Here is a 26,771-nt window from a genome sequence, read left to right as displayed (position 1 = left end):
ATTTTTGGCTACGTCGGGTCTTAGTTGTGGGATCTGCCTTGCAGCATGTGGGATCTTTTGTTTGCAGTGCATGGGCTCCAGAGCATGCGGGCTCTGTAGTTTGCAGCACACGGGCTCTCTAGTTGAGGAATGTGGGCTTAGCTGCCCCGTGGCATGTGGGATCTTAGTTCCCCGACCAGGGATAGAACCCACGTCCCCTGCATTGGAAGGCAGATTCTTAACCACTGGACCACCAGGGAAGTCCCTGGGTTTCATTTTTTAACCTTCTTGGCAGTCGCTGTTTCTAGATAGGGGAATTGAGCCCATTTACATGGTCATAGTTGTATTTGGTTTTAATTGTTTCACATTTTTCAGTTATCATACTTAGTTATTTCCTCTATTCTCTTTGCTTATCTATCTACCTTGGACAAGTTTCCAATCATTCTTACTCCTATTCCCACTATTCTAATTTGGAACGTCTATCGTATTTTTCCATTAGTCAATTTATTATATACCCCTCCCTAGCAATGACAATGTTTGAACATTAAATGATAGGCATTCATACTCCCCTTACCAAGATGAGACCTTTATAATACTTTCTTATACTACTACATTTTCCCAAATGTTTATTTTTAAAATAGGCTATTATATAATATATGCCCAACAGCAAGCAACCTGAACATAATAACATGAGCCTCAATTTTCCATCCAAAAAGGTTTTTTGCTAACTTGAATACATCAGGTTTTAGGGATATGTATGATAACATTTTGAAATTTATAATATTTAAATCATCTTTATGTTATGTTATAAATACATATTTAAAATCTAAACTAAATTTTCAAAAATTCTCCTTCTTGTAATTTATGAAATGTTACCCAAACTATTCACATGCATCTTAAAACATTTATCTTCATAATCACCAAACTACTTCTGAGTCATCTAACAGTTTTTCAGAGTAAAACATTTTCACTTGCTTGAAAATCAGCACTTTTGAGTCTGGTATCATGTCCCTAGAAACGTTATCCAAAGGTACCAGCAACCATTTGCAAAGCATTAAGACAGTTGGGCTTTCCCATTCCACCTAAGATAAGTAGACACCCATAATCTCCACAACCAAACCACTAATGCATCACATTTCAAAGTAATATTCAAGAAGCCAGTTAATAAAGATATCTAACACAACTATAAGGTTATGACCCCTAGAATAATTCTAAATTTTGTGTTAAATTATGTTAAATTCCATTACTTCCGTAAAAAGAAAATTCTGCCAGGTGACCTCTATGAGCTTCCTGGTATTGGCACTGGCTGAGTTTCAGGCTAACATTTCTTTCCCAAAGAGTACTTTGTTGTTCAAAACAAGAGACTTGAAAGAACATCACATAACATGAGGGATTTTGTAAGGCAACTATTTTTTCAATTTTCAGGTGGAAAAAACACAAACAAACTTATCTTACATTTAACAGTATGTGGTAACTGAGAATTTCTGTCTTGGTATTTCTAAAATTTCCCTTTCATTTCCAGTTTGAAAAAAAATCCTTACATAAGACATATTACAAATTCACCATTTGTTCTTCATTCTTTCCACTCCATTATGTCTAACTATATATTACAATATTCACTGCTTACCACTGTTTCTACACCATCTTCCCCTGTCGTGAGATTTGTTACTATTGAACTTTTATTTGGTCAGAGATATTCCTTGACTATTTTCCTCAGATAAAGTACCTGGAGGTATATTTGGTATCTACAAATTTGAAAAATTTGAATTTTATCCTAAAAGTTTGTGAAGTGTAGTATTTTCTCAGTAATTGAGATACTGTTCTTCTCTCTTAGCTTCTAACTCCTATTTATCCTTGGATTTCAAGAAATTCACCTGCTTCGGGCTCAAGGTTCTTTTTCAATCTAGATTCAAGTCTTTTCCCTCCAGTTCAGGAAGTTCCATTTTTCACTTAAAATCCCCAAAATACACCAAAATAATAATTGTGGTTATTTCTAGGCAGCAGGGTTACAGATAATATTTATTTTCTTCTTCATAGTTTTCTGTATGTTTTCAATTTGTTTGGTAATAGACACGCACATGAGCAGAACAAACAAAGCTATTAAATAGAAAGCAAGTAAAGTAAACGAAACTAGGCAGTCTTCAAGGAATAAAACAAAGACTGAGAAATGGTACTAGGTTTAACAAGAAGAGTCTCTGACATTTGCTCTATACTGCTTCCATGCCAGTCCCAGATTAGAGAATGGTTTTGTGCTATTAAAGTTAAAAACACACTGTTACATTAGGCTCAAAGCTCCTGGGATTGGCTAAAGGATTTCATTAGTATCTGTTCTCCAAAATAATCCTCTCCCAAATCAGTTAAAAGCTAAGTAAGAATAATTTAATTTTTTTCAAAAAATACTACTATAATAATAAAAATTATCTTAACGGCTGTAATGGCCAAGAATTTAGCAAGCAAAGCCGTGTAGAAGCAAATTTTATTTTGAAATTTAAAATTCTTAAGAACAAGATGTCTAGGTATACAGGCAGTAAGCGGGTATAAATAGCTTTGTTTCTTGGCACAGGTATTTTCCTATTCACATGTGCTTGTTCTGAAAACAGCCCGAGCACTCACAGTATTTACAGTTACCTGTCCAATATTCCCCTCTCCTCCTTCCTTAATGTAGACCCATGAGTTCATTTGGGGCAGCAAAATGCACAGTTAAAAACGTTTTGCTCTCCAGACCACCTTACACTGGTTGGAGGATGTGCAGAATGTGTCCCAGTTTCCCAGTTTCAAAGAGAGGTAATAAGTAAAGATGATAAGGCTAGGCCTCTGGGAAAGCTATTTTTTCTGACTGGAAAAAAAAAAAAAAAAAAGGAAAAGGAAGCAGACTCAGCGGGCATGAGCCCTTTGCCCTTCTCCTTGCCTGTAGCATTTGCAAACATAATGACGTGAGCTACATGCTAAAGATGACAAGATAGGAAAAAGAAGAGGAGCCCTGGTTCTTTGAGAAAACTAAATCTTTTGGTTATATTAATGCAAAATTTATATAAGAGCCTTAAAATCAGACAGATAGGAGAAATGTTAGTTATCTGGATGGAATAAATCTTCTGACTTTGTGCATAAAAAGCAAGCGCTTACAAGAAGAAAATGTTTTACCTTTTGGTCAAAAGACTGCTTGCAGTGAAAGAGCAATCTACAATGAAATCATACAAAATGGGTTTTCTGTTCTAAATTAACTAGTTCATACACAAAGAAACATTTAGCTAGACCCTAAAATCCCTATGAGATAGTCTAGTCTTCTATTCCTAGGACAGGCAGAAGTGGGGAGGAAAGATGACACAGATTATCAGTACTACAAATTACAGGCCCAATAACAACCCTTTTATAGTTTCTGCACACAAGTATTACTATAATTTATCATAAATATCTGTGGGAAATTATCCTAAGCTCCTAAAATATTATTTATAATTAAGTTTGCACATTATAAAATTAACTTCAGGATTTGAATGTTTGTCTAACACAGGTAAGCCCTGTATAAAACGGGGTAATAGCCTCAAAAGATTGAGCAGAGAGAGCTTTAGTCAATGGTAGCATAAATCAACAATGGTTTTATACAGAAGAACCTGTATTCTAGTTCTGAAGAGGTGCAGATTTAATTAACTCATCTCTAAGGTACAAAAAAAATATGACCCCTTATTCAAAAAAATAGAAGACTATCAATTCAGTAACTGACCAGACTCTAGTTAACTTAGGACAAAGAATTATTTTGTTATTTTTTAAACTTTATTTTGATTTCCCTTTAGTTTCATATAAAAATTCTTTTTAAGAAATGTCAAATCAAATGGGGGGGACAGAGAGAAAACCTACATGAAAATAGCTAAAACTAAATGTTACATATACAAAAATAATAAAGACAGTAAAATCAAAGAGTTGCTTCTGGATTTGCTTGCCTTTCATTTAAGTACATCTGTTAAAAAATGTATTTTAAAGAAAGGTTAGGGGGACTTCGCTGGCTGTCCAGTGGTTAAGACTTCACCTTCCAATGCAGGGGTGTGGGTTCAATCCCTGGTCAGGGAGCTAAGACCCAGGTGCCTCGCAGCCAAAAATCCAAAACATAAAACAGAAGCAATACTGTAACAAATTCAATAAAGACTTTAAAAAAAATTGTCCACATCAAAAAAAAAAGAAAGGTTAGGGACTTCCCTGGTGGTCCAGTGGTTAAGACTCCACGCTCCCAATGCAGGGGGCCCAGGTTCGATCCCTGGTCAGGGAACTAGATCCCACATGCCGCAACTAAAAACAAAAGATCCCACAACTAAAGATCCCACACACCTCAACGAAGATCCCGCAAGCAGCAACGAAGATTCCCGCGTGCCGCAGCTAAGACCCCGTGCAGCCAAATAAATAATAAATGAAGATTTTTTAAAAAAAAAATTATTTAGAAGTAAAATAGTAAAATATTAATCAGGTTATGTACAATTCCAGAAATGTAAACGGAGCACAGTAAAAACAAAACAAAACAAAACAAAACAAAACACACACACACACACACACATAAAACCCAAGAAGGGACTTCCTTCGTGGCACAGTGGTTAAGAATCCGCCTGCCAATGCAGGGGACAATGGTTTGATCCCTGGTCCAGGAAGATCCCACATGCCACGGAGCAACCAAACCCGTGTGCCACAACTGAGCTCGCACGCCACAACTACTGAAGCCCATGCTCCACAACAAGAGAAGCCGCCGCAAGGAGAAGCCCACACACCACAACGAAGAGTAGCCCCCGCTCACTGCACTAGAGAAAGCCTGCATGCAGCAACAAAGACCCAACACAGTCTAAAATAAATAAATAATTTTTTTAAAAAAAGCCACTAATACCATTACAGCATGTAATTAAAGGACTGTTCCAACTTACCTCACACAACATTCTACTGCACGAAACCAATGAAGCATCTCATCATGTAGAGTACACAACTGAAGGCAAGACAGGAAAACTTTCTCAGCATCACTGTACCAGCCTGCATCTGAAAGAAAGCCACCTAAGGGACAAGAAAAACCAAAAACTTTAGATAATTTAATAAATCACTTGAAAGCTAAAATGACATGCTTACAATGATTATTACCTAAAATGAAAAAACCTCTGTTTAGTCTGAAACAAAGATACTAATTGTGAAATTAAAAAAAAAAAAGGAACTCAAACTAGGGAAATTAGATCAAAGTTGAGATCCTGAATAAGGAGTAAAGAGTTTTTGTTTTGTTTTGTTTTTTTACTTTCGGCTGTATCGGGTCTTCATTGCTGCGCGCGGGCTTTCTCTAGTTGCGGCGAGCAGGGGCTACTCTTCGTTGCGGTGCGCGGGCTTCTTGTTGCGGTGGCTTCTCTTGCTGTGGAGCACAGGCTCTAGGTGCACGGGCTTCATTAGTTGTGGCACACAGGCTCAGTAGCTGTGGCACACAGGCTTAGTTGCTCGGCGGCATGTGGGATCTTCCCCAACCAGGGATCAAACCCATGTCCCCTGCACTGGCAGGCGGATTCTTAACCAATGTGCCACCAGGGAAGTCTCAGGAGTCAAGAGTTTTAGCCTTGGGCTTCCCTGGTGGCACAGTGGTTAAGAATCCGCCTGCCAATGCAGGGGACATGGGTTCGATCCCTGGTCTGGGAAGATCCCACATGCCTCGGAGCAACTAAGCCCGTGTGCCACAACTACTGAGCCTGCACTCTAGAGCCTGCAAGCCACAACTACTGAGCCCACTCGCCACAGCTACTAAGCCTGCGCACCTAGAGCCGGTGCTCTGAAGCAAGAGAAGCACCGCAATGAGAAGCCTGCGCACAGCAACGAAGGGTAGCCCCCGCTCGCCCCAACTAGAGAAAGCCAGCACATCAATGAAGACCCAATGCAGCCAAAAATAAATAAAATAAATAAATTTTAAAAAAAAGTTTTAGCCCTCCAAATGTACTTCATCACCTAAGAGTTGACATTTTCCAGCTAATTAACCACTATATTTAGTGATTTGTCTAACATTTTAATCATGCAGGGTAAACGTAACTTTCCAATCTCTCCATACCCAATCCCAAAGAGGATAAAGACATCTGAATAAACTTAACCTCCTTAGCATAACAGCACATCATAGAAGATAGACAGATAAAAGAGACAGTAGTGCTTGCTCATCTTAATTTTTTTTTAGCAAAAAATTAAACTGCTGTCCTCCAACAGTCGTAATGGGGCATGTGGGCATCATTTCCTTAGGATACTGTCCATTTTTTAGAGGCTCCTGACCCGCTCCTAATAGTTTAATACATTTTTTGATAGTGTCAACTAATCTTAATAGTGTCAATAGTATCTGGGTCAAGAAAAAATGTATTTTGCTCAGACTGGTGTTTCATGTTTAATTAAAGCTATATGAAATGAAACAAATATTTAACTGGAGAGAAGTGTGCTTTAGAACACTTTTTTATCCCCCCAAATATGACATTTTAGGGTCCTCACTGAATGACTGGAATAATGAGATTATAATATTCATATGAAGCAACCTCCTACTCATTACCTCAACATATTGTGCACTGTGCTGGGTTATTAGGCTATTATCTCTCAGTTTCAAACCAACCCTTCTAGACTGTTCTATGACACTGGGCTAGGACTCTATAACCACATTTCTCCTCTGCCAGCTGGCTCCCTAGTAGTCTCTACCAAAGAAGGCACTAGAGAGAAAGACTGTAAGGCTGGAGAAGTAAGAGACACTCCCTGCTAGCTTCCAGTTTCTGCCAGCAACGCCCCTGCTAACAGCAGTGTCCCAGGGTAATGTTTCTTTACTCTGGCAGTGGCAATTCATCTCAGTAAGCCAATTCCAGCTGCAGTTTTCCAACACTTACAGAACTTGATTCACAGCACCCCATCAGAGAGACACTAGTACCAGCCAGTCAGGTGTCCCTCCTAGAGGTCGAGATTTTAGACCCACAAGCTCCCTTCTCAGAACTCTGAGGCACCTGTACCAGCCAAGCAACATCCCAGCTCTGCGAGGTACCTCCTCAAGCTTCTTTTTTTTTTTTTCTTTTGGCCACGCCATGCAGCCTGTGGGATCTTAGTTCCCCGACCAGGGACTGAACGCTGTGAAAATACTAAAGACCTTTAAATTATATACTTTAAATGGGTGCACTGTACGGTATGTGAATTATATCTCAATAAAGCTGTCATTTTTTAAAAGTTTCCATCATGTATACTTCTGGTATGAAGTGTTTTCACTGTTTTGGTAATTTTAGGATCAAGACTGATAATATAACTGAATCTGTTAGGACTTGGTTCTAACTCCAGGATACTTGTTCAATCTGGCTCCTTACAGTGGCCAGACTGGTACAAGTGAAGAGACAACAGAGGACCTCAGTGAACATTAGCCTTCCTGCCTTTCATCTTCCTTGATACTAAATATCTCCCACATAGATTTTTACATGACTACCTAGGACTAAGTGGATGTCAATATTAACATTCATCTAGGTCACGAACACTCTATTAAGAGACATTCTTTAGTCACAATTCTTTGTTGCAATTTATATTCCACAGGACTATCAAAGGATAAATGCTGAGGGTTGTTTTTGGAAAAGAATGTTCTTAAGTTCCTCCAAGCAAACTCTCTATGACCACTACAAAAAAAAATTTTTTTCCTAATACTGAAGGAAATGATCATGAAAACTTGGCAAAGAAAGTAAATGTGCATGTGCCAAAGAGAGAGAGAGAGAGAGAAAACATGCACACACACACACACTAATGTGAGAAGTTAAAAATGAAAGGTAGAGCTTCCCTGGTGGCGCAGTGGTTAAGAATCCACCTGCCAATGCACGGGACACGGGTTTGAGCCCTGGTCCGGGAAGATCCTACATGCTGCGGAGCCACTAAGCCCGTGCGCTGCAACTACTGAAACCCTCGCGCCTAGAGCCTGTGCTCTGCAACGAGAGGAGCTACCACAATGAGAAGCCTGCGCACCGCAACAAAGAGTAGCCCCCCACTCCCCGCAACTAGAGAAAGCCTGCGTGCAGCAACAAAGACCCAATGCAGCCAAAAATAAATAAATAAAATAAAAAATTTATAAAATAAAAAAATGGGCAGAGGATCTGAATAGACATTTTCCCAAAAAAGACATACAGATGGCCAACAGATACACGAAAAGATGCTCCACATCACTAATCAGGGAAATGCAAATCAAAACCACAATGAGATACCACCTCACACCTGTCAGGCGGCTGTCATCACCAGAAAACAACAAATAACGAGTGTTCGCGAGGGTGTGGAGACAAGGGAACCCTCCTGCACTACTGGTGGGGCTGTAAATTGGCACAGCCACTATGGAGAACCGTGTGGAGGTTGCTCAAAACATTTAATATAGAACTGCCACATGATCTAGCAATTTCACTTCTGGGTATTTATCCAAAAACGGCAAAAACACTAACTCATAAAAGATATATGCACCTCAGTGTTCAGTGAAGCATTATTTATAATAGCCAAGATATGTAAGCAACCTAAATGTCCATCAACAGATGAATGAACGGATAAAGAAGGCGTGAGATATATTTACACACACAACGGTGGAACATTACCCAACCACAAAAATTAAACATAAAAAAAAAAAGAAAAGAAATCTTGTGACAACACAGATGGATCTAGAGGGTATCATGCTAAGTGAAATAAGTCAGACAGAGAAAGACAAATACCATATGATCTCACTTATACGTAGACTCTAAAAATCAAAACAAACAAACAAAACAAAATGAAAATAGACTCGCAGATACAGAGACCAAACAGTTGGTTGCCAGAGAAAGGAGGTGGGGTGTGGGGTGAAATAGGTGAAGGGGATTAAGAGGTCTGAGCCTCCAGTTAGAAAATAAATAAGCCATGGGAATGTAATATACAGCCTAAGGAACATGGTCAATAATATTGTAATAACTTTGTACAGGGACTATACTTGTCGTGGCAATCATTTCATAAAGTATGCAAATTCCAAATCACTATGTAGTACACCTGAAACCAACATAATACTGTATGTCAACTACATTTAAATAAAACACACACACACAAATGAGTATATGTAAAAACCAATGAAAGTTAAATAAGGTCTATAGTCTAGGTAACAGTATTAAACCAGTATCAATTTCCTGGTTTTGATATTGTCTGTAAATCTACAATCATTTCAAAATAAAAATTTTTCCACAAACAAAGTAAAAAGGTAGCAATAAGTTGAATAAATAATTGCCTGAGACATACTTATCTATGTAGATTTGTAAAAGCCATACTAAAATGTTATGCAACATTAAACGATATCTTTCTACGTGTATAGCATACAAAGCCTTTTCAGAATCCTTCTCCATTCATGTTTTTCGTATTCTCATACCCATGAGGAAATGGAGATTTACCCTCATTTTAGAGAGGGGAAAACTGAGGTCCCAAAAGGATTAAGTCCCACGTCACAACACACAGTAAGCTGGTGAGAGAGGTTGGTAGCAGCTTGACATGGTAGAAACGTAAGTGGTTTGGAATCACAGCGCCACAGGATTCTAAACTTAGCTCCATTACTATGTGACTTGAGCAAGTTACTCAACTTTTCTAAGTCCGTTTCCTCATTTCTAAAACTCTATTAATACCTTCACATCAGTGGAATGTCATGAGGATTTTCTCGAAAGACAGCATTTAGATACATAGTACAGTACTCAGCACAAAGTTAATGTTCAATATATCACATCTAGTTCCTCTCATAACCTCCCACGCTGACTTTGGGAATGTCCTGTGAGAATCCTTTAATGCCAGCAGGCTTAGTTCTGAGTCATGTCACAGGACAAAACACCCCTCTGTTTTACCATTACTTACCTAAAACAAAGCCAACCTGAATGGCTTTTTCCTTTACTGCAGCATCTGATTCCGCTATGTAAGAGCACCGTCTACTGAATGAGTAGGCTAAGACTGAAGCAACTTTCACACCATGATCCATCAAAGCCTGGAAACAATGATGAAGCAAATGTCTGAAAGAGAAGGAAAAGGTCATTTTTGTTTTTATAAAGGTAACATATTTTGTCCTTTTAGAAAGTGCTAACTTTCATGCACATTGTTCCTTCCTGCCTCAGGAAATTTGCACATGCTGTTCCTTCTACCTAAAAAAGCTTTTCACCACCATCACCTAGTTCTCTCCCCTAAATCGGTTAGACTTCAGCTCAAATGTCACTTCCGCCAGGAGATCCTCCCTGTCTCCTGTCTCCCTCTCTTCACCAGCCTGATGGGGCCACGGCAGGCCTATCCCAGGATCCCCAAGGACCTTGTAGGTTATGTTAAGGCATTTACTCTTCTATCTAGAAGAGAATAGGCAGCCACCAAAGTGTTGCCAGCCAGGAAAGATAAGATCAAATATGCTGGTAGGTCTGGGGCTAGAGAATTATGAATAGCAGCAGGCAGCTTACCTGGGACACAGATGACCTTTGCCCAACAAACAGTGGCCTCATCCTACCTCCCCAGGGTACCTCCAGTAATTCCCTATGGTAGTGTTTTCCAGAATGGGGCATGACTATCACTGGGGGCTCTAGGCACAATTTTAGTGGCATATAACCAAATATTTTCCAAAGATTAACATATTTATTTCAATGGGGAGTCAAAAATAAAACTTGTAATCTAAAAAGAAAAAAAAAGAAAGTGCTAACTTGCTCTTCTGAAATAACAGTACCATTATTTTCAAAGATGGAATAAGATAAAAATCAACTGTTTGTCTTATGAATTATGAGGTCATAATAATTCACAATTTAGCCTAGTATCTTTTACTCAGTGGATCACTGAGTGATTCTGTATATGTAAACTGATGACAGTGAAGGATGAAAACAACTTCTAACATCAATCTTAAAAACCAAATTGTCTTGTAATTCAACAATGACCCAATTATAAAATGGGCAATAGACTTGAACAGAGATTCCTCCAAAGAAAATATACAAAGGCCAATAAGCACAAGAAAAGATGCTCAATATCATTAATGATTAGGGAAATGCAAATCAAACTCACAATGAGATACGACTTCACACTATCTAGGAGGGCTATAATACTACTTTTTAAAAAACAGTTGATGGCAAGGATATGGAAAAACTGGAACCCTCATACGTTGGTAATAGGGACATATTGGGTTGGCCAAAAGGTTCATTTGGTTTTTTCCGAAAGATGGCTCTAGCAGCACTTAGTTGTCTTTAGCTTCATTGAAAACAATTTTGTTAGACTGTATGTGACAGCTGTCATATCAGCGTGCACTTAAAAAAATACTTATCAAAATTGGTGAATTTTTGTGTAGCCATTTTAATATTTAAGATGGAAGAGAAAAAGCAACATTTTCAGCATATTATGCTTTATTATTTCAAGAAAAGTAAAAACGCAACTGAAACACAAAAAAATATTTGTGCAGTATATGGAAAAGGTGCTGTGACTGATTGAACATGTCAAAAGTGGTTTGCGAAGTTTCGTGCTGGAGATTTCTCACTGGATGATGTTCCACTGTTAGGTAGACCAGTTGAAGCTGAAAGCAATCAAATCGAGACATTGACTGAGAACAATCAACGTTATATGGTGCAGGAGATAGCTAACATACTCAAAACATCCAAATCAAGGGTTGAAAATCATTTGCACCAGCTTGGTTATGTTATGTTCATTGCTTTGATGTTTGGGTTCCACATCAGTTAAGAAAAAAAACCTTCTTGACTGTATTTCTGCATGGATTCTCTACTTAAATGTAATGAAAACGTTCCATTTTTAAAACAAATTGTGACGGGTGATGAAATGTGGATACTGTACAATAACGTGGAATGGAACAGATCACGGGGCAAGCAAAATGAACCACCAACAACCAAACCAAAGCCCGGTCTTCACCCAAGGAAGGTGATATTGTGTATATGGTGGGATTGAAAGCGAGTCCTCTATTATGAGCTCCTTCCGGAAAACCAAACAATTAATTCCAACAAGTACTGCTCCCAGTTAGAACAACTGAAAGCAGCACTCAATGAAAAGCGTCCAGAACTAGTCAACAGAAAACACGTAATCTTCTATCAGGATAATGCAAGACCGCATGTTTCTTTGATGACCAGGCAAAAACTGTTACAGCTTGGCTGGGAAGTTCTGATTCGTCCGCTGTATTCACCAGACATTGCACCTTCTGATTTCCATTTATTTCAGTCTTTACAAAATTCTCTTAATGGAAAAACTTTCAATTCCCTGGGAGACAGTAAAAGGCACCTGGAACAGTTCTTTGCTCAAAAAGATAAAAAGTTTTGAGAACATGGAATTATAAAGTTGCCTGAAAAATGGCAGAAGATAGTGGAACAAAATGGGGAATATGTTGTTTAATAAAGTTTTTGGTGAAAATGAAAAATGTGTCTTTTACCTTTACTTAAAAACCAAAGGCACTTTTTTGGTCAACCCAATAAAACGGTGCAGCTGCTGTGGGAAACAATTTAGGAGTTACTCAAAAAGTTAAACGTAGGTTTACCCTCGTTATATATACATACAAGAGAACTGAAAACATACATCCACACAGAATCTTGTCCATGAGCATTCATAGCAGCATTATTCATAATGGCCAAAAGGTAGAAACAACCCAAATGTCCATCAACAGATGACTAGATAACCAAAACATAGTACATCCACACAATGGAAAACTGATACAAACAACAGCCATGAATGAACCTTGAAAACATTATAGGTAGAATCCAGTCACAAAAGACCACATACTGTATAGTTCCATTTATATGAAATGTCTAGAGCAGATAAACTCAGAAACAGAGAGTAGATTAATGGTAGGCTAGAGACCAGGGGTAAGGGGAAATAGGGAGTGACTGTTAATGGGTACAGGGTTTCTTTTGGGGATGATGAAAGTATTCTAGAATTAGATAGTGGTGATAGTTGCAAACATTTGTGAATATACTAAAAACTAATGAATTGTACAGTTTAAAATGATGAATTTATGGTATGTGAATTATCTCAATAAAAAAACTGCTTTAAACAAAATTGTAAATAACCAAGTCACTGCTTTGCATAAAGGGGGAAGAAAAGTCAAACTACATGCGTTTAGTTTCACAAATATATTAAACACTTACCAAGGGATCTGGACTTGGTAAAAAGATAACCTGAGAGATGAAAGAGAGGTAGTCCACTAAATCTTTATAATGGCCATCTTTAGAACTGCACAGAGAAATTCAAATCCTAGAAAGCTAACCTTTTCCAAGAGTAAAGAATTTTTTTTAAAGTTTTTCTATGGCCTTCTTGTCCCAAAATGAAACTCTCATCTATTATTTTTTAACAGATTAATTTTTAATTAGCCAACTAACCAAGAAATTTCTCTTAGGCTTAGTACACAGGTCACATCCAAAGGTATCCCTAAACAATGAAATCATGTTAATTTGTTAACATGTTACTTGTTGATTATTTTATCTTCTCTTTCTAAAATACAAACTCCATGAGGAAGAGACCTTGTAAAACTTATTCACTGCTGTAACCCCGGCATCTAGAATAGTACTTGACATATACTACGCATTCTAACGAGTATTTACTTAACTTGGCAACATTCATATTAGAGATTAACAATATTTTGTAAAACTATATTCTTATTTTCCCAGAAATGTAGGTTAGGAAAAAGAAATGGCATTTCAAGCAAATTTAGGGAAGAATGCTAAAGAGAACAGCAAGGACAATCAAAGGCCATGTCACCTACATCCACATATAACTCCTACTACATAATAGCCAGAACGGGGTAGATGAATTCAGTCTTTCTTGACACAAAAAGCAAGGGTGGTTGGTACTGATGGTTTCAAAACAGTACGAATGTACTTACTGCTACTGAACTGTACGCTTAAAATATGGTCACAGTGGTAAAATTCAGATATGTATAGTTTACCACAATTGTTACAAAATGAGTTTACCTTTTATCCAAAGCTCTCAATACTTTAGCAAAAACTTCCAATTCACAAAATTCACTGCCCAGTTGACATAAGCGTCCCTGTTGGTACAGCTGAAATTAAAAACAAACAAAAAAAGATAACATTTAAAATTTTTAATTTAATTTCAATTTCTACTTTACTTATGAATATAATTTGATGGAGTTAATATTTGATGAATTTATGACCATTACTCAAAGTTAACATTACACAGTAATATCAGGGAAGATGCTTATGCTAAAAGAAATGTAACGCTAACTTAACAAATCTCCATAATTCATAGAGAACACTTTAATAGTTGTACATAATATTTAGAAATTAATATTTGTATAACAGTATGCGGTACATGCTAAGTACTAAAAAGTGCTATATAATTACTTTATTTATTAAACACTAAAATCAGTTATACTCAGGACTTCCCTGGTGGAACAGGGGTTAAGAATCCTCCTGCCAACACAGAGGACACGGTTCGATCCCTGGTCTGGGAATATCTCACATGCTGCGGAGCAACTAAGCCCGTGCGCCACAACTACTGAGCCCGCGTGCCACAACTACTAAAGTAAGAGTGCCTAGAGCCCATGCTCCAAGACAAAGAGAAGCCACCGCAACGAGAAGCCCATGCACCGCAACGAAGAATAGCCGCCGCTCACCGCCAACTAGAAAAAGCCCACGCACAGCAACGAAGACCCAATGCAGCCAAAAAATAAATAAATTGATTAAAAAAGAACAATTATATTCAAAAAACGAAACTTTTTTTTTTTTAATTATTTATTTATTTTTGGCTGTGCTGGGTCTTCGTTTCTGTGCGAGGGCTTTCTCTAGTTGTGGCAAGCGGGGGCCACTCTTCATCACGGTGCGTGGGCCTCTCACTGTCGCGGCCTCTCTTGTTGCGGCGCACAGGCTCCAGACGCGCAGGCTCAGTAGCTGTGACTCGTGGGCCTAGCTGCTCCGCGGCATGTGGGATCCTCCCAGACCAGGGCTCGAACCCATGTTCCCTGCATTGGCAGGCAGACTCTCAACCAGTGCGCCACCAGGGAAGTCTGAAACTTTTTTTTTTAAACTTCTTTTTTTCTTAAACAAAACTGGGTAAAGTAAAATTATCAAAATGATAGCAAAGATAATATCCAGAAGCCAGAACTGGTCACTATGCCCCACTAAGGGCTCTTCAGACCACAAAAACCTCAGTTCAGTTCCAGGCATGAAACTTCACAAGCAGACTAACAGTAAATTATATCTAAAGTAATCCAGCATGGCAGGATTTCTGATCATGTCACAATCATTTACTCCTTTTGCCTGACTTTTTTTTTTCTTTAACATCTTTATTGGAGTGTAATTGCTTTACAATGTCCTGTTAATTTCTGCTGTGTAACGAAAGTGAATCAGCTATATGTATACATATATTACCATATCCCCTCCCTCTTGCATCTCCTTCCCACGCTCCCTGTCTCACCCCTCTAGGTGGTCACAAAGCACCGAGCCGATCTCCCTGTGCGATGCAGCTGCTTCCCACTAGCTATCTATTTCACATTTGGTAGTGTATACATGTCAATGCTACTCTCTCACTTCGTCCCAGGTTACCCGCCCCCTCCCCGTGTCCTCAACTCCATTGGCTATGTCTGCATCTTTATTCCTGTCCTGCCCCTAGGTTCATCAGAACCTTTTTTTTTTTAGATTCCATATATACATGTTAGCATATGGTATTTGTTTTTCTCTTTTTGAATTACTTCACTCCGTATGACAGACTCTAAGTCCTTCCAACTCACTACAACTAGTTCAATTTCGTTTCTTTTTATGGCTGAGTAATATTACATTGTATATATGTGCCACATCTTCTTTATCCATTCATCTGTTTGTTGATGGACACTTAGGTTGCTTCCATGTCCCGGCTATTGTAAATAGTGCTGCAATGAACACTGACTGTGGTACACGTCTCTTTTTGAATTATGGCTTTCTCAGGGTACATGCCCAGTAGTGGGATTGCTGGGTCATATGGTAGTTCTACTTTTAGTTTTTTAAAGAACCTTCATACTGTTCTCCGTGACTGTATCAATTTACATTCCTACCAACAGTGCAAGAGGGCTCCCTTTTCTCCACACCCTCGCCAGCTTTTACTGTTTGTAGATCTTTTCATGATGGCCATTCTGACCCCTGTGAGGTGATACCTCACTGTAGTTTTGATTTGCATTTCTCTAATGATTAGTGATGCTGAGCCTCTTTTCATGTGTTTGTTGGCAATCTGTATATCTTCTATGCAGAAATGTCTATTTAGGTCTTCTGCCCATTTCTGGATTGGGTTGTTTGTTTTTTTGATATTGAGCTGCTTGTACATTTTAGAGATTAATCCTTTGTCAGTTGCTTCATTTGCAAATATTTTCTCCCATTATGAGGGTTGTCTATTTGTCTTGTTTATGGTTTCCTTTGCTGTGCAAAAGCTTTTGTTTCATTAGGTCCCATTTGTTTATTTTTGTTTTTATTTCCATTACTCTAGGAGGTGGGTCAAAAAGGATCTTGCTGTGATTTATGTCATAGAGTGTTCTGCCTATGTTTTCCTCTAAGAGTTTGATGGTGTCTAGCCCTACATTTAGGTCTTTAATCCATTTTGAGTTTATTTCTGTGTATGGTGTTAGGAAGTGTTCTAATTTCATTCTTTTACATGTAACTGTCCAGTTTTCCCAGCATCACTTATTGAAGAGGCTGTCTTTTCTCCACTGTATGTTCTTGCCTCCTTTATCAACGATAAGACCCATATGTGCATGGATTTATCTCTGGGCTTTCTATCCTGTTCATTGATCTGTATTTCTGTTTTGTTGCAGTACCATACTGTCTTGATTACTGTAGCTTTGTAGTATAGTCTGAAATCCGGGAGCCTGATTCCTCCAGCTCCGTTTTTTTCCCCTCAAGATTGCTTTGGCTATTCGGGGTGTTTTGTGTTGCCATACAAATGGTGAAGTTTTTTGTTCTAGTTCTGTGAAAAATGCCATTGGTAGTTTGATAGGGATTGCATTGAATCTGTAGATCACTTTGGGTAGTATAGTCATTTTCACAATGCTGATTCTTCCAATCCAAGAACATGGTATATCTCTCTATCTGTTTGTATCGTCTTTAATTTCTTTTATCAGTGTCTTGTAGTTTTCTGCATACAGGTCTTTTGTCTCCTTAGGTAGGTTTATTCCTAGATATTTTATTCTTTTTGTTGCAATGGTAAATGGGAGTGTTTCCCTAATTTCTTGCAGATTTTTCGTCGTTAGTGTATAGGAATGCAAGAGATGTGTGCAATAATTTTGTATCCTGCTACTTTACCAAATTCGTTGATTAGCTCTAGTAGTGTTCTGGTAGCATCTTTAGGATTCTCTATGTATAGTATCATGTCATCTGCAAACAGTGACAGTTTTACTTCTTCTTTTCCAATTTGGATTCCTTTTATTTCTTTTTCTTTTCTGATTGCCGTGACTAAAACTTCCAAAACCATGTTGAATAACAGTGGTGAGAGTGGACATCCTTGTCTTGCTCCTGATCTTAGAGGAAATGGTTTCAGTTTATCACCACTGAGAACGATGTTGGCTGTGGGTTTGTCATCTATGGCCTTTATTATGTTGAGGTAAGTTCCCTCTATGCCCACTTTCTGGAGAGTTTTTAACATAAATGGGTGCTGAATTCTGTCAAAAGCTTTTTCTGCTTCTATTGAGATTATCATATGATTTTTATCCTTCAGTTTCTTAATATGGTGTATCACATTGATTGATCTGGTATATTGAAGAATCCCTGCATTCCTGGGATAAACCCCACTTGATCATGGCGTATGATCCTTTTAATGTGCGGTTGGATTCTGTTGGCTAGTATTTCGTTGAGGATTTTTGCATCTATGTTCATCAGTGATATTGGCCTGTAGTTTTCTTTTTTTGTGACATCTTTGTCTGGTTTTGGTATCAGGGTGATGGTGGCCTCATAGAATGAGTTTGGGAATGTTCCCCCCTCTGCTATATTTTGGAAGTGTTTGAAAAGGATAGGTGTTAGCTCTTCTCTAAGGGTTTGATAGCATTCACCTGTGAAGCCATCTGGTCCTGGGCTTTTGTTTGTTGGAAGATTTTTAAGCACAGTCTCAATTTCAGTGCTTGTGACTGGTCTGTTTTTATTTTCTGCTTGTTCCTGGTTCAGTCTCAGAAGATTGTGGTTTTCTAAGAATTTGTCCATTTCTTCCAGGTTGTCCATTTTATTGGCATAGAGTTGCTTGTAGTAATCTCTCATGATCGTTTGTATTTCTGCAGTGTCAGTTGTTACTTCTTTTTCATTTCTAATTCTATTGATTTGAGTTTTCTCCCTTTTTTTCTTAATGAGCCTGGCTAATAGTTTATCAATTTTGTTTATCTTCTCAAAGAACCAGCTTTTAGTTTTATTGATCTTTGCTACTGTTTCCTTCATTTCTTTTTCATTTATTTCTGATCTGATCTTTATGATTTCTTTCCTTCTGCTAACTTTGGGGGTTTTTTGTTCTTCTTTCTCTAGTTGCTTTAGGTGCAAGGTTAGGTTGTTTATTTGGGATGTTTCTTGTTTCTTGAGGTAGGATTGTATTGCTATACACTTCCCTCTTAGAACTGCTTTTGCTGCATCCCATAGGTTTTGGGTCGTCATGTGTTTATTGTCATCTGTTTCTCGGTATTTTTTAATTTCCTCAGTGATCTCTTGGTTATTTAGTAGTATATTGTTTAGCCTCCATGTGTTTGTATTTTTTACAGCTTTTCTTCCCTGTGATTGATACCTAGTCTCACAGCGTTGTGGTCAGAAAAGATACTTGATATGATTTCAATTTTCTTAAATTTACCAAGGCTTGATTTGTGACCCATGATATGATCTATCCTGGAGAATGTTCCATCAGCACTTGAGAAGAAAGTGTATTCTGTTGTTTTTGGATGGTATGTCCTCTAAATATCAATTAAGTCCATCTTGTCTAATGTGTCATTTAAAGCTTGTGTCTCCTTATTTATTTTCATTGTGGATGATCTGTCCATTGGTGAGAGTGGAGTGTTAAAGTCCCCTATTATTATTGTGTTACTGTTGATTTCCCTTTTTATGGATGTTAGCATTTGCCTTATGTACTGAGGTCTTCCTATGTTAGGTGTGTAATATTTACAATTGTTATATCTTCTTCTTGGATTGATCCCTTGATCATTAATGTAGATTCATTCTTTGTCTCTTGTAATAGTCTTTATGTTAAAGTCTACTTGTCTGATATGAGAATTGCTACTCCAGTTTTCTTTTGATTTCCATTTGCATGCAATATCTTTTTCCATCCCCTCACTTTCAGTCTGTATGTGTCCCAAGGTCTGAAGTGGGTCTCTTGTAGACAGCATATGTACGGGTCTTGTTTTTGTATCCATTTAGCTAGTCTATGTCCTTCGGTTGGAGCATTTAATCCATTTACATTTAAGGTAATTATCAGTATGTATGTTCCTATCACCATTTTCTTAATTGTTTTAGGTTTGTTATTGTAGGTCTTTTCCTTCTCTTGTGTTTCCTGCCTAGAGAAGTTCCTTTAGCACTTATTGTTAAGCTTGTTTGGTGGTGTTGAATTCTCTTAACTTTTGCTTGTCTGTAAAGGTTTTAATTTCTCCGTCAAATCTGAATGAGGTCCTTGCTGGGTAGAGTAATCTTTGTTGTAGGTTTTTCTCTCTTTTTTTTTTTTTTTTGATATTTCCTTATTTATTTTTGGCCATGTTTGGGTCTTCACTTTTTTTTTATGTTTTAAATAAATTTATATATTTGCTTATTTATTTTTGGCTGTGTTGGGTCTTCGTTGCTGCGCAAGGGGGCTACTCTTCTTTGCAGTGCACAGGCTTTTCATTGCAGTGGCTTCTCTTGTTGCAGAGCACAGGCTCTAGGTGCACGGGCTACAGCAGTTGTCGCACGTGGGCTCAGTAGTTGTGGCTCGCAGGCTCTAGAGCACAGGCTCAGTAGTTGTGGTTCACAGGCTTAGTTGCTCCATGGCATGTGGGATCTTCCTGGACCAGGGCTCAAACCCGTGTCCCCTGCATTGGCAGGTGGATTCTCAACCACTGCGCCACCAGGGAAGCCCCTGGGTCTTCATTGTTGTGCACAGGCTTTCTTTAGTTGTGGCGAGCAGGGGCTATTCTTCGTTGTGGTGCATAGGGTTCTCATTGCAGTGGCTTCTCTTGTTGCGGAGCACGGACTCTAGGCATGTGGGCTTCAGTAGTTGTGGCATGCAGGCTCAGTAGTTGTGGCTCGCAGGCTCAGTAGTTGTGGCTCGCAGGCTCTAGAGCACAGGCTGAGTAGTTTTGGCACAAGGCTTATCTGCTCTGTGGCACGTGGGATCTTCCGGGACCAGGGACTGAATCTGTGTCCACTGCACTGGTAGGCAGATTCGTTACCACTGTGCCACCAGGGAAGCCCCCTTTCATCACTTTAAATATGTCCTGCCACTCCCTTCTGGCTTGCAGAGTTTCTGCTGAAAGATCAGCTGTTAACCTTATGGGGACTCCCTTTTATGTTATTTGTTGCTTTTCCCTTGCTGCTTTTAATATTTTTTTCTTTGTATATAATTTTTGATAGTTTGATTAATATGTGTCTTGGCATGTTTCTCCTTGGATTTATCCTGTATGGGACTCTCTGCACTTCCTGTACTTGATTATTTCCTTTCCCTTGTTAGGGAAGTTTTCGACTATAATCTCTTCAAATATTTTCTCAGACCCTTTCTTCTTCTCTTCTTCTTCTGAGACACCTATAATTCGAATGTTGGTGCATTTAATATTGTCCCAGAGGTCTCTGAGACTGTCCTCAATTCTTTTCATTCTTTTTTCTTTATTCTGCTCTGCGGTAGTTAGTTCCACTATTTTATCTTCCAGGTCACTTATCCGTTCTTCTGCCTCAGTTATTCTGCTATTGACTCCTTCTAGAGTATTTTTAATTTATTTATTGTGCTGTTCATCACTGTTTGTTTGTTCTTTAGTTCTTCTAAGTCCTTGTTAAACGTTTCTTGTATTTTCTCTACTCTATTTCCAAGATTTTAGATCATCTTTACTCTCATTACTCTGAATTCTTTTTCAGGTAGACTGCCTATTTCTTCTTCATTTGGTCTGGGGGGTTTTTACCTTTCTCCTTCATCTGCTGCATATTTCTCTGTGTTCTCATTTTGTTTAACTTACTTTGTTTGGGGTCTCCTTTTCATGGGCTGCAGGTTTATAGTTCCTGTTGTTTTTGATGTCTGCCCCCAGTGGGTGAGATTGGTTCAGTGGCTTGTGTAGGCTTTCTGGTGAAGGGGACTGGTGCCTGTGTTCTGGTGGGCAGGGCCGCGTCTGGCCGTGTGTTTTGGGGTATCTGTGAACTTAGTATGATTTTAGGCAGCCTCTCTGCTAATGGGTGGGGTTGTGTTCCTGTTTGTTTGGCATGGGGTGTCCAGCACTGGAGCTTGCTGGCTGTTGGGTCGACCTGGGTCTTAGTGTTGAGATGGAGATCTCTGGGAGAGCTCTCGCCGATTGCTATTACGTGGGGCGGGGAGGTCTCCGGTGGTCCAATGTTCTGAACTCGGCTCTCCCACCTTGGAGGCGCAGGCCTGACACCAGGCCGGAGCACCAAGACCCTGTCAGCCACACTGCAAGGTACGTGGGGATTTTCTTGCCTTTGGGGACGTCTGAGGTCTTCTGCCAGTGTTCAGTATGTGTTCTGTAGTTGGTCCACATGTAGATGTATTTTTGATGTATTTGTGGGGAGGAAGGTGATCTCTACATCCCACTCCTCTGCCATCTTGAAGGTCCCGCTGAAATAGGAGACTCCACTGAAGACACCAATCTCCGCAAGAGCTAGAGGTGCAGAGGCATTTTTTTCAGAGGATTTGCAGAGCTTGCTTTTTTTTTTTTCTTTTCCTTTGTGCTTTGTCTAGTTTCACTTGTTCACAGGGTGCTTCATGCAGAGGCCTCACACCCGGCACTTTGGATCAGAGTGCCTAGTGAGAAATGGCTGCGCTGACACCTCAGCTCAGCGGGCCGGGCCATGTGCGGAAGCACTGTCCCTGACACTGCAACTCAAGATCTGTCTGATTTTTTAAAACTTCCATTTAAAATAGTATTTTAATAAATGTGTTAAATGTTTATCCCAAAAAATACATGTACACAGTTAAAAAAAAAATACTACTGCCCCTCTTTCCCCTGCCTCAACTTCACCAAATGTTACTGAATTTATATAGCTATATAAATACAGTGCCTTAGAAGGCAGGAATTTTATTATATCAACTCATTTTACATTAGTAAGCACTTAACACTTAGTTCATTTGACAAAAACATGGGTTTCAGAAAGAGGACATGATCCTGAATTCATCTGCCAAATGGGCCAGTTAACTTTGCACAGGGAAAACATACTACAAACTCATTTAGCAAACTCTTGGGCATAAATCACTATTCATAATGGAGGCCAGGTCAGATTAGGTAGATACAGGAATACAAATCAATAATGACTGCTGGAAGGGAGAGGGGACAGGGAGTGCCACGTGCTCAGGAAGGGGAGGCAGAAATGTTATCTTCAAACAGTGATTGGATATTCACCTTAACCATAAACTTTCATAAGGAAAGATTTGCTATTTTTGGAGATGATTATGTTTTCTGAGGTTAGAAAAACAGGGACTTCCCTGGCAGTCCAGTAGCTGGGACTCCACGCTCCCACTGCAGGGGGCACAGGTTCAATCCCTGGTCAGGGAACTAGGATCCTGCAAGCCACACAGTGTGGCCAAAAAAAAAAAAAAAAAAAAAGCTTCTGGGAATGTATATGATAAAATTCCCTTCCATCACATATACCTTCACAGTTAACCAATGAAGAATAACTCAGGGAAAATAAAGCTGAGAATTTATAATCACATCCTATTTGGGGGCTTAACAATGTGATACATTTCTGATTTGAGGGAGAAAAACAAATGCACTTATCAAAATATATACACACATACTCCAAAAACAGTACAGGACCAAAAAACCTTAGTTTCTTATCAAAGTAACTCATCATTAGCAAACTTAAGGCTTAGAATTTCTTTTGTAAGATAGAAGAAATGGAAAGTTGTACAACTTTTTTTGCCTACACTTACTAGTCAAATAAAGACAATTAAACTAAACTTTATATGTTCTACAACTCATAGTATCCCTTTAATACTGAAAATTTCCTAACAAATGGATTTGAAACTAAAATTTAGGAAAGTAGTAACCTTAGTTACAATTTTAAGTATAAGTATGCCTATTAACAAACACAAGCTTTTTTTTTTCCTCTCAGCTGTTTAATTTTTCTAGCTAAAAAGGGGTCTGCATTTAAATTCTGGGGAGAGAGTAGTGACTTAACTGTTTCAAATCATCCTTTCCTGTACAGCAACTATAATTCAAAAAAAAAATCCTTACTAGGCTTATCCCCCAAAATGAAAATTTCTAAATTTTATGAATGGGATTTTTGAATACCAATCCAGAAGAAAAAGAGCATTAAATCCTTACAGAGATCTTATATGTATGTGCCAGGCACTGTTCTAAGTGCTTTTCATAAGCAACTCACTCTGTCCTTCCACAGATGAGGAAACTGAGGCATATAAAGTTAAATAAACTGGTCTAAATCACATAATTAAGAAGTGGCAAGGCATTTGCAGCAACATGGATGCAACTAGAGATTATCACACTAAGTGAAGGAAGTCAGAAAGAGAAAGACAAATACCATATGGTATCACTTATAGGTGGAATCTAAAATATGGCACAAATGAACCTATCTACAAAACAGAAACAGATTCATAGATATAGAGAACAGACTTGTGGTTGCCAAGGAGGACGGGGGAAGGAGAGGGATGGACTGGGAGTTTGTGTTTGGTAGAGGCAAACTATTACATAGAGAATGGATAAACAACAAGGTCCTACTGTATAGCACAAGGAATGATATTCAATATCCTGTAATAAATCATAATGGAAAAGAATATTAAAAAAGAATGTCTCTATGTGTATAACTGAGTCACTTTACTGTACAGCAGAGATTGGCACAACATTGTACATCAACTATACTTCAATTAAAAAAAAAAAGGGGCTTCCCTGGTGGCACAGTGGTTGAGAGTCCGCCTGCCGATGCAGGGGACACGGGTTCGTGCCCTGGTCCGGGAGGATCCCACGTGCCGCGGAGCAGCTAGGCCTGTGAGCCATGGCCGCTGAGCCTGCGCGTCCGGAGCCTGTGCTCCGCAACGGGAGAGGCCACAACAGTGAGAGGCCCACGTACCCTCAAAAAAAAAAAAAAAGCGGCAAGGCAACAATCTGGCTCCAAGCAGTCTATCCTTACATCCATGTTCCTAATAACTTACAGTACAATGCTTTTAGACGGTTTTATATCAGGAAGCAAGAAAGAGTATAAAATGGGCAATTTAAAACATTTTTATAGAAATAATAGAAGAGGGACTTCCCTGGCAGTCCAGTGGTTAAGACTCCATGCTCCCAATGCAGGGGGCATAGGTTGGATCCCTGGTCAGGGAACTAAGATCCCTCATGCCACAAAGCACAGGCAAAAAAAAAAAAAAAAAAAGAAGAAATAATAGAAGATTAATCCCTTCATAGAGTCACACATCTTATGGAGTAGAGCTTAGAAGAAAGAAAACTGAGGCTCTAGGTTCTTTGGTAATGATTCTTATACCAAATTTTTAAAATTTGACTTATTTTAGTTCATTATTACATGTGTTTTAATATTAAATTCTGAGCAGGAAAAGAGATTCAGATGTAGAGAATGGGCTTGTGGACCCGGGGTGGGGGGAAGGGGAGGGTGGGACAAACAGAGAGTAGCACCAACATATATTCACTACAATCTATAAAATAGCCAGTGGGAAGCTACTGTACAGCACAGGGAGCTCAGCTCGGTGCTCTGTGATGACCTAAGGGGTGGGACAGGGTGGGGGGCATTGGGGTGGGAGGGAGGTTCAAGAGGGAGGGGATATATGTATACATATAGCTGATTCACATTATTGTACAGCAAAAACTAACACAACATTGTAAAGCAATTATGCTCCAATACAAAAAATTTTTTTAATAAATAAATTTTGCACCCACTGGGTAATGAGGCTATTAAAGGACTAGCAACTTCTTTTAGCTACTGGTACCTTAAGGAAAATAAGAAAAAACAAGTTTATTTTATAAGTAGGTAATTATCTCCCAAAAGATATGAAACAGACAATAAAAATATTATGTAAAAACATCAACAATACTGTACAGGTATGTAGACTAATCAATGGAACAAAACGCAAAGTTCAAAAGCAGATTTTAGTATACATAAAAAAATTAACATATGATAAAGGAAGCATTTTAAAAATCACTGAAAGAAACAAAAAATTAGTTAATAAAGAGTGCATAAAAATGGGAAAACAAAGTAAGGTACCTCCTGATAAAATAGAACAAAAATAAATTCCAGATTTATCGAATTTTTAAATATTAAACAATTAAATCATGGCAGTGTTAAAAGCTACCTGGTAACACTGCCTTTCTAAGCATTATATACCACAGGCAAAAATCATAAAGGAAAAGATATGTGACGTGATAAACACCAAAAATGTCCATGAATATAAAATACTGTAAATAGGGCTTCCCTGGTGGTGCAGTGGTTAACAATCTGCCTGCCAATGCAAGGGACACGGGTTCGAGCCCTGGCCTGGGAAGATCCCACATGCCGCGGAGCAAGTAAGCCCATGTGCCACAACTACTGAGCCTGCACTCGGAGCCTGCAAGCCACAACTACTGAGCCCACGTGCCACAACTACTGAAGCCTGTGTGCCTAGAGCCTGTGCTCTGCAACAAGAGAAGCCACTGCAATGAGAAGCCCGTGCACCGCAACAAAGAGTAACCCCTGCTCACCACAACTAGAGAAAGACTGCGCGCAGCAATGAAGACCCAACACAATCAAAAATAAAAGAAACAAATAAATAAATTTTTAAAATAAATAAAATAAAATACTGTAAATAAAAATTAAACATACAATAAAAGTAAATAAAATATTAGTAACACATTTGTGCAAGTTTTAATATCTTTAATACATAAATGGGTGAAACTCCTGGTGATATTTTAGAAGCAAGGACTTTCAGAGACTAAAGAAAAATTTTCTTTCTTTAAAAAATATTTATTTGGGGCTTCCCTGGTGGCGCAGTGGTTGAGAATCTGCCTGCCAATGCAGGGGACACGGGTTCGAGCCCTGGTCTGGGAAGATCCCACATGCCGCAGAGCAACTAGGCCCGTGAGCCACAACTACTGAACCTACGCGTCTGGAGCCTGTGCTCTGCAACAAGGCAGGCCACGACAGTGAGAGGTCTGCGCACCATGACGAACAGTGGCCCCCACTCGCCGCAACTAGAGAAAGCCCGCGCGCAGCAACGAAGACCCAACGCAGCCAACAGCATACTTATTTATTTGCTGTTGGCTGCGTTGGGTCTTCGTTGCTGCGCGCGGGCTTTCTCTAGTTGCGGCGAGTGGGGGCCACTCGCCATCACAGTGTGCAGGCTTCTCATTACGGTGGCTTCTCTTTGTTGCAGAGCACGGGCTCTAGGCGTGCAGGCTTCAGTAGTTGTGGCTTGCGGGCTCTAGAGTGCAGGCTCAGTAGTTGTGGTGCATGGAGTTAGTTGCTCCGCGGTACATGGGCTCTTCCCGGACCATGGCTCGAACCCATGTCCCCTGCATTGGCAGGCGGATTCTTAACCACTGCACCACCAGGGAAGTCCCCTAAAGTAAAATTTTTACAGAAAACTGAAGGCAGCTATTGCAATGGCAATACAAGACATCCCCAAAACCGGAGAACTCTCTGGGAGCTAAAGATAGGGATGAAAGCCTGCCTTACCCCAAGGGATTTTGAATTGACGTGGCTGCTCTGCAGCCAATCCAAAATTACCAG

General features: G+C 39.1%; 1 protein-coding gene and 1 non-coding gene across 2 annotated transcripts in view; one reads left to right on the top strand and one right to left on the bottom strand.

The window, feature by feature from the left end:
- The window catches only part of APPBP2 (amyloid beta precursor protein binding protein 2), a 70,139-nt gene that overhangs the window by 29,002 nt on the left and 14,366 nt on the right, over positions 1 to 26,771 (bottom strand). Inside the window, exons 2-4 of the mRNA XM_019945450.3 lie at positions 13,881 to 13,969; positions 9,811 to 9,962; positions 4,878 to 5,001 (exon numbers count right to left, since the gene is read on the bottom strand). Of these exons, the coding sequence (XP_019801009.1) occupies positions 4,878 to 5,001; positions 9,811 to 9,962; positions 13,881 to 13,969 (365 nt within the window). The remainder of the gene's footprint in view (positions 1 to 4,877; positions 5,002 to 9,810; positions 9,963 to 13,880; positions 13,970 to 26,771) is intronic.
- On the top strand, positions 4,165 to 4,237 carry TRNAW-CCA (transfer RNA tryptophan (anticodon CCA)). The gene has a single exon. It is a non-coding gene; the product is annotated as a tRNA-Trp (tRNA).

Source organism: Tursiops truncatus, chromosome 20, assembly GCF_011762595.2.
Source record: "Tursiops truncatus isolate mTurTru1 chromosome 20, mTurTru1.mat.Y, whole genome shotgun sequence".
In the NCBI taxonomy this organism is placed as follows: domain Eukaryota; kingdom Metazoa; phylum Chordata; class Mammalia; order Artiodactyla; family Delphinidae; genus Tursiops; species Tursiops truncatus.
Note: the sequence above shows the minus strand (reverse complement) of the source record. Positions and strands in the feature narration are given on the sequence as shown.